General features: G+C 34.1%; 1 protein-coding gene across 1 annotated transcript; it reads right to left on the bottom strand.

The window, feature by feature from the left end:
* Nucleotides 1-1,412: 1,412 nt before the first annotated feature.
* Nucleotides 1,413-3,160, bottom strand: LOC124941606 (two-component response regulator-like APRR3). Its single transcript, XM_047481947.1, has 4 exons — nucleotides 2,687-3,160; nucleotides 2,468-2,602; nucleotides 2,265-2,396; nucleotides 1,413-1,511 (listed from the first exon to the last, which is right to left on the bottom strand). The coding sequence occupies exons 1-4, from the start codon at nucleotides 3,158-3,160 to the stop codon at nucleotides 1,413-1,415; spliced, it is 840 nt and encodes a 279-aa protein (XP_047337903.1).
* Between the last annotated feature and the right edge of the window lie 5,852 nt (nucleotides 3,161-9,012).

The following is a 9,012-nucleotide window of genomic DNA, read 5'->3' as shown; positions in this document are numbered from 1 at the left end:
TTTCAACAGATTCATGATTGAAATACCCTGACCTTCCCCATGTGAGATTAAATTAAGATAATTAATTAATTGAATGGCATATCCTAACCTAATCAAGTCTATTTAGGTTTATTTTAACTATTATGGCTAATTATGCCTTAAGCACTGTGAATAACTATGTGCATGACGACACCACTTCTTAATAAGAACATAAAATAATGCATTGAATTTATAGGAAATATTTGAATAACATATATCCTTATTTTTATTAACTCAAATAACTGTTCAAAATTTTCTTTATTTTTTCTTCAAAGATAAATAATGTATTAGTGAGTTTACATACATAAAAAAAACTAAAAAAAATGAAACATACAAGTTAAAACAAAACTTAATCCATGAAGAAATATTTTTTTTATAGTGTTTAAAAGAATTGATTGAAAGATTTGATTTCCGATAAAAACCAACATTTCTTAAATATACGAAATATGACCCCCAAATTGATTCGACATAAGGAATTTATGTATTTTATTGAATGAATGATGCTAGCATGACTCCCACAGTCATAACATCGACTTCAACTTAAAACGTTATAAGTAGGAATCAAATATGTGATCTTTGTGTCTTAGAAACCACTCTAGTTACTTGCAGTAGCGGCCTTGAAAATTGGGGTGCCCTAAATGAAAAAAATATATTCTTTAGTTAAAATAATTATATTTTATATATTAAATAAATATAATAAGTTTGTATTATTTTAAACAAAATTAATACAGTTTAGTTTATTAAATGGCATATTAACATATATAGTGATTACGGATTAAACTTTATTTGGGCTATTATTATTTTGGGTGTCTCGTGTGGGAGGGTGGCCATAGGCGGCTGCCTAACTTGCCTTACCTTAAGACCGACCTGATCACTTAAGTTACCTTGGGTTATAAGGAACCGGTTTTCTCAAAAGAAATTGACAATTATTTAGTAAAACTCTAATTAAACCTAAAATATCGGGTTCATATGTGGGCATTGCATATTGATAGTTCTTATATAGGGTCGAAATCTCTTAATATTGGTTTATCTTCATAATCCATGCATATACAAGTTTGCTAGAGGGGAATCTTGTCAAGGTGACAATAATGCTCAAACTTTTGATTCCAATTAATTATTTTACACTTAGATAGTACCTCAAATGGTCATGATAGAAAAGAAGAAACAGCTAAACTAATGCTTACAACTATTAAAACAAAACATCAACTACTTTGAAGGGAATTGATGCCCCCAATGATGTTAGGAAAAAAATATAAATTAAGCTAGCTCTTTATTCTTAACTTTTTGGCTAATCAACTAGGGTTTTTATTCGAAGTCATTCACAGTTTCTCTTTTTCTGAGTCCACCCACGTAAGTCCAACGAAAAGGGTCTGAATTATATCGATCTTTTCATTTCAATAATTGTAGTATTGCAACTCGCTTGGATCCAAAAGGTTAAAGACATGTCCACCTCTTATCGTTCCTTCATCCTCTTCGTCATTGAAATTATCCATCTATATATCAAATGTAAATCTCAATCAGAATATATAGGATATATGAAGATTAAATTTGAAAACTATATTAGGTAAAATTAGGTATGGGTTAGAACAAAAATATAAAAGTTCATTTAATTCATCTTCCCAACTAATTTTTGGCATATAGCAAGCTAGTAATAATATGTCCTATTTGTTGACTTTAAAAAAAAATATATATTTAAGAAATTAGTACCACCCTTATACTCAGTAATCAATTTTAATAATAATAATAATAATAGTGTTTGTTAAGGTGTCCTATTAAAGATATCTTAATAAGAGCAATTCTCTTTATAACTTCAAAATTGTCAAATTTACTATTATATTGGTGTAGTTATCAATAAAAAAAATATAATTTTTTTATCTTATTTTTTATAATTTGGGTATTTTATTTATTTTACCAAAATATATAACTCATTTCTTATACCAAACAATTATTTGAAAATAATCAATTAATTATTTAAATAACTCCAAAATCAAACAAGGCCTTAAAAATCTTTTTTACCTTATTTTATTTACTTATTCTAGTGTTGATGTTATATATTATACATTTCTTACTTTCTAACCTAAGTAGCTACGAATTTGAATAATTTATTATTTAAAATATTACAACTGTCACCTTTTTAAACATTTTAAACTCATTATTTTACTCTCTTTTTTGTCTTAATATGTGGTTTATTTGAAAATCACATTTTTACATGTAAAAGTTAAAAACAAGAGAGAGAAATAGAATACCCAGAGATCATCTTCTTCATCGTAACGGTTAAAAGTTGCAGGTTTTGGAATCATTTCAGAAGGTTCGTCATTGCGAGCAAATCTACCACGTATCCTCGGCCTATTGTCCGCTAATGTCTTTCTACATGCATACTGTAATTCCCATTTCAAAATTTGAATTAATCAACAATCAAGAACTGTAATTTATGATCAATTTCACTCACCTTGATCGTCTTGTTGAAGTTTCTTTGAGCTCTCTTTGCTCTATACCTATGAATCCTCTCTCTCCTCTCCTCCGCCGTATACCTCCCCGGCGCCGGCGCCGATGGGCTAGAAAGCAACCCATCTCTGCTTTTCACCTTATGATGATAATAACAATAATAAAATAACAGTCTTTTCAAGAGTATGAATTAGGAATAATAGAATCTTTTTATAAAACTAACTTGTAAATCTCCGGTGCTACATGCCCTTCTCATTTGACCGGAAGTGGAGATAAAGGTGTTTTCCGGCGAGCTCAAGGTTTGAGTTTGAACGTTTTCCATAACTCCATCGAACATGGGTTGGAAGAGTCTACTGCTAAAGCTTCTCTGCATGATCTTCTCAGCATTATTTTCATCATAATGGTTTCCGCCATTGAAGTAGTAAAGAGGGAATTGAGATTCCTCTGATTTTACAGACAAAACAGGGGGGTTTTGTAAATGGGTTGATTGGTAATTGAGGGAGAGATTCTGAAGGAGGTGACTTGGTGGGGATGATGAAAGAAGTGGAGATGGGATTTGGGAAATTGGGTTTGGGAAATCTTGATCGGAAATTTGGGTGATTTCTTGAAGGATGTCGAAATCTAGTGGGTAATCGGTGAAGGGAGAAAATGGGTCGAAAGAAGTGTCGGAGAGAAAGAGATTGGAGCTCGAAGACATTTGGAAATGTTAAATGTAGGATGAATGAAAACAGGATTTCTTGATTTCTCGATTTCTCGAGCTTCTTATTCTTCTTTAATGGCTGATTGAAGAAGAAGAATTTAAGACAATTTGGGTTAGAAATGAATGACGACAACTCAAGAGAGATGAAATGGCACAAATTTAAACTGCCTTCTATCAAAAAAGGTCGAGAAGAAGACCACTCTTGGCTTGTCTTTTATAAGCTTATCTTCCTTGTTATTACTATTATGTCCTCAAAGAGTATCTTTGTTCTTCTTCTTTTTTTTTTAGAAAATAAATAAAAAAAAAATAAGAAAAATAGAATAGAATCACGTTTACCCAATAGATATTGAGTTTGTAGGTTTTCAATAAAATGATTAACTTTCAAACGGATTTCACTGATTTTCGGAAAAAATTTAAAAAAAACGTTATAATATTAGCATTATTAATGATATAATTGAACGACTACAATTATTGAATATTTGACGATTTTCCTCAAACCAAATAGTTTATCAGAAAATAATTGAGATTGACCCAAATATGTAGGTATGTCATATTAGTCGCATTAATTCAAACTTTCTGGTAACTACCTTAAAACGAAACAAAGAGAAAGCATCCCCTAGTGAATTTCAATAATACTCCACAAAAAATTTAATTTCAGAGATTAGACATCCTACACTAACTTAAAAATAAGTGAGTTTTTTATTTAAATTTCTCATGACACATATGACAACTTAATATAATATTTATTTTATTCACATATCGTTTGTAAGAATTTCAACGTGAATAGTGTTTCATTTAAAGAAAGAGAATGTTGTGTCTTATATAAATTTAATTTATATTATTAGATAAGTCTATTCACAATTTATCTATTTAGAGTTTGTTTTATCTTTGAGTTTTTTAATTTTATTTTGGAATTTGGTAAACAATAATTTGAGTTTTTTTGAAAGAAAAAAAAAACATTTTTTAAAGTTTAATGACTATTTTAAGATTATAGTAGATAAAATTGAAAGATAAAAAATAAAATAAAAAGGCATTTTGATGGATAAAATGGGATTTTGCTCATTTCCGGACAAAAATGTATAAATTGTCTTTTATAATTAAAAAATTAACATTTAATTCTAAATAATAATAACGTGGCCACGTAATACTTTTTTTTGACGAAAGTCCATATCGTTTAGGGTAAAACCTCATTTTGTATAAACCTAACATTGCGGAGTCTCAAATTGTGTGGCTCGAAATAAAGGGAAATTTGATAATATGACCCTAAAAACCAAGCTATTTTGAAATATAACCTTACTAATTTAGTTTTTGTTTTTTAACTTTTTTTTATAAATTTTTCCAATTTTACCCCTCAATAACCTTTTCATTTTTTTTTCTTTTTTTTTTCTTTTTTTTTTTTTTTTTTTTTTTCTTTTTCTTTTTTCTTTCTTTTCTTTTCTTCTTCCCCCGCTTTCCCTTTCCCCCGACCCGTGTTGCACTCCCCCCTCCCCAGACCCTTCTTCTTCCCTTCCATTCTTCTTCTTCCCTTCCGTTGCACTCCGCCGATGTTCGCCAAGAAGCCCAACCCTTCCAGCCAGTCTCTTCGTCGATCGCCAAGCCGAACTTCCAGCCAACGACGATCGCCAAACCTCGGACGATTCTAGCCCAACGATTTGAGGTTAGTTTAGGTTTATTGTTTAGGTTTATTGTTTAGGTAATCTTAGTTTAGTTTAGGTTTATTGTTTTAAATGCTGAGAATGCTGAGATTGATATAGTTTGAAATGTTGAGAATGTTTGTGAATGGTTTGTGAATATTTGCTTTGCATGTTTTGATTAGGGTTTTAGTTTATTATGAATGCTGAGAATGAATGCTGAGAATGAATGCTGAGAATGGTATATTTGATTAGGGTTTTAGTTTAGGTTTAGGGCTTGGCGTGGGCGTGGGCGTGGGGCGTGGGGCGTGGGCGTGGGGGTGGGGCGTGAGGCGTGGGGGTTGGGCGTGGGGCGTAGGGCATTGGGAGTGGGGGTTCGTCGTGGGGCGTAGGGCTTGGGCGTGGGGCGTGGGGCTTGGGCGTGGGGCGTGGGGCGTGGGGCATGGGGCGTGGGTCTTGGGCGTGGCCCTTGGGCGTGGGGCGTGGGTCTTGGGCGTGGGGCGTGGGTCTTGGGCGTGGGCGTGGCCCTTGGGCGTGGGGCGTAGGTCTTGGGCGTGGGTCTTGGGCGTGGGCGTGGCCCTTGGGCGTGGGGCGTGGGTCTTGAGCGTGGGGCGTGGGTCTTGGGCGTGGGTCTTGGGTCTTGGCGTGGGGTCACGCAATATGTAAAACTAATTAATAAGTTTCTTAATAAGTGAGGATAGCTTAGTTGGGAGAATGTCAGACTGAAGATCTAAAGGTCAGGTGTTCGATCCACCTTCGCTGTAAAAGTTTTTTTTTTCTATTGGAAATTTTTTAAACAGAGTGATGATATATATAAACATTGAAATGATTTTGATATGTATGAATTATTCTTTCAAAATGGTTGTGTGTACAACATTGAAATGATTTTGATATGTATGAATATTCTTTCAAAATGGTTGTGTGTACAATTTTTCTTGGGCCAATACTCTAGAATTGTTTACGCTCATACTTATTTCGCTAATATTGTGGCTCATGGTGGTTGGGATGATTGGGACCACATCAGTAACAAGAACAAGTATACATCTTTAATATACAAATCTTAAACATTCATGTACTTTTGATGTATATTATATTAATTGTTGAATTTTCTATATAGGACTGTCTTTTTCGGGGTGTACAAGTGTTATGGGCCTGGGGCGAATAATTAATTCAATTTCATTATTTGTTGTGTAGTAATTTATTTGTTTCATTGATTCTTTCATAGATGTTGAATTAGTATAAATAGAAATGAATGGTGTTTGTGTGACTTATAAAAATTACATTATAATCTTCTCAAAGTCATTCAAATAGAAAATTATTAAACAAGCCATTTGAATAATTAGTTTCTAAGTTTCAAACCTATTTCTTTTGTCTATGTTTTGGTTAATGATGAATTTTGTTTATATTACGCACTTGTTGTTTTCCTTTGGGCAAAAAACAACTTATTTGTTGCTTTGTGCTCTCAATAATTTTAAGTAAACAATCTTTATATATACAAAAAAATACAAGATTTATAAAATATAAACGAAAGAATTGAGATTCCTTTTCAAGAATAAGAATGTATGTATAATATACATGATTTGCACAATCCCATCAGTGAATTCAATTTACAAATTGTTGAGAGAAAGAGACAACTGAGAAAATAAGTACCTGACTTACTTATAATCCCACCCTTCCATTACACACTGGAGGCTTTTCTCAAGTGCAGCAAATAGTACAACATATATATTACACAACAATTAGTAATTTGTTCAAATTTCTACTTCATAAAGCTCCATTTTGTGCTGCAAGTACAACAACAAAGCTCCATAACTGACCCTCAATTGCACACTGTAATACCTCTTTCTTTTTGCAAAAAACCAGAAGACTTTGTACATTTGCTGATGTTACATAGATATGTATAATAAAAGTTGTTATAGTCGATTAATGCAAGCACAAAAACAAGAATATAGATTTAGCAAGGTTCATTCTAGATTAAGATTACCTTCTTAGCTCATATTAGAAACTTAAGTTCACATTCGAGATAATGAGAATGTTGGGTATTTTTCCTATTTTCAATTTTAATTTTGTAAGTTCTGCTTCGCTGTTTCATTAATTATAAAGTAAAAGGTAAAGAAAAAAAAACTTTTACAGTGAAGGTGGATCGAACACCTGACCTTTAGATCTTCAGTCTGACATTCTCCCAACTAAGCTATCCTCACTTATTAAGAAACTTATTAATTAGTTTTACATATTGCGTGACCCCACGCCCAAGACCCAAGACCCACGCCCCACGCTCAAGACCCACGCCCAAGGGTCACGCCCCACGCCCAAGACCCACGCCCAAGGGCCACGCCCACGCCCAAGACCCACGCCCCACGCCCAAGACCCACACCCCACGCTCAAGGGCCACGCCCAAGACCCACGCCCCACGCCCAAGGGCCACGCCCAAGACCCACGCCCCACGCCCAAGGGCCACGCCCCACGCCCAAGCCCCACGCCCTACGCCCAAGCCCTACGCCCCATGACGAACCCCCACTCCCAACGCCCTACGCCCCACGCCCCACGCCCACGCCCCACGCCCAACCCCCACGCCTCACGCCCCACCCCCACGCCCCACGCCCACGCCCACGCCCACGCCCACGCCCAACCCCCACGCCCCACGCCCACTCCCCACGCCTCACCCTAATCAAATATATCATTCTCAGCATTCATTCTCAGCATTCATAATAAACTAAAACCCTAAAACCCTAATCAAAACATGCAAAACAAATATTCACAAACCATTCATAAACATTCTCAGCATTTCAAACTATATCAATCTTAGCATTCTCAGCATTTCAAATAATAAACCTAAACTAAACTAAGATTACCTAAACAATAAACCTAAATAATAAACCTAAACTAACCTCAAATCGTCCGTTGGCTGGAAGTTCGGCTTGGCGATCGACGAAGAGGCTGGCTGGAAGGGTTGGGCTTCTTGGCGAACGTCGGCGGAGCTTGGCGTCGGAGAAACGGAAGCTGACGGGGGAAGAAGGGGACCTGGGGAGGGAGGTGACGGAGAAGAAGAACGGAAGGGAAGAAGGCTGGATGGAAGTGCAATCGGTCGTCGGGGGAAGGAAAGGGAGAAAGGGGAAAGCGGGGGAAAAGAAGAAAAGAAAAGAAAAGAAAAGAAAAGAAAAGAAAAGAAAAGAAAAGAAAAGAAAAGAAAGAAAAAGAAAAAAAAAATAAAAAAAAATAAAAAAATAAAAAGGTTATTGAGGGGTAAAATTGGAAAAATTTATAAAAAAAGGTTAAAAAACAAAAACTAAATTAGTAAGGTTAAATTTCAAAATACTCATATTTTTAGGGTCATATTATCAAATTTCCCCGAAATAAAAGGTCCCAAATTACAATTGACCTTAATAAGGAGCTCTAGGTTGTGAGGTTTAAAAAAGTGGTCCCAAATTGAAATTGACCTCCAATAAAAAAAAAAGTTTCAAATCGTGAAGTTCAAAAGAAGAGGTCCTAAATTGCAATTGGCCCATAATGAGAAGCCCCAATTTATTATTTTAGCCTAAAAGAAATTAGTGTAAATATAATAATGATGGGCCTTACACATTTAAATAATTAAAAAAATTTAAAATAAGGCTAGGTTTGAAGTTAGGTTCCGTTGGTTCCAACTACTATGGATATGGATGACAATGGGTGGTTCAGGGCGGGGAATGCATTTATTATCCCTGTCCCATTTTTACTTTGGGTATTTTTTACTACGATTCTCGTCCCATTTGGTTTCGGGGAATCTCCGCGGGTACCGTTTATATTAGGATGTTCAATATTTGGTCTGATCCGAATATTTAACCAAATTCGAATTTTATTTTTGGTTTTCGAATCGAATTTTAAAATAATTTGAATTCAAATACAGTTTTCAGATTGATTTTTAAGTTGGGTTTCAATTCTAATACCAAACCTAAAACCAAATTTATTTTTTATTATTTATTTAAATATATATATATATATATTATTATATATAATTAAATAATTATATATTTTATTATATATTTAATTAGATAAGTTTCTAGTCTTCCAAATTTATAAATCTAATTCTTAAAATTTATTGACAGTAAAAGTAAAAAAAATGCAGGTGCAATTGTTATAATAAATAGTACTATTATCTAGATGTATTTAATATTTGGTTTGAACCGAATATCCGACTTAAATTCATCAAATTCGAAAATAATGGAATTTGAATTTCAATAT

Source organism: Impatiens glandulifera, chromosome 6 (assembly GCF_907164915.1).
Source record: "Impatiens glandulifera chromosome 6, dImpGla2.1, whole genome shotgun sequence".
In the NCBI taxonomy this organism is placed as follows: Eukaryota; Viridiplantae; Streptophyta; class Magnoliopsida; order Ericales; family Balsaminaceae; genus Impatiens; species Impatiens glandulifera.
The sequence above is the reverse complement of the archived record's forward strand: the minus strand, read 5'-3'. Positions and strand labels throughout refer to the sequence as shown.

Bases quoted from the DNA above. Each gene is read 5' to 3' on its own strand.
- LOC124941606 (XM_047481947.1), bottom strand. From the start codon at position 3,160: ATGTCTTCGAGCTCCAATCTCTTTCTCTCCGACACTTCTTTCGACCCA. The intron at 2,603-2,686 runs GTTAGTTTTATA...TATCATCATAAG, and splicing joins GTAGCACCGGAGATTTACAA to GTGAAAAGCAGAGATGGGTT. The intron at 2,397-2,467 runs GTGAGTGAAATT...TGGGAATTACAG, and splicing joins ACTTCAACAAGACGATCAAG to TATGCATGTAGAAAGACATT.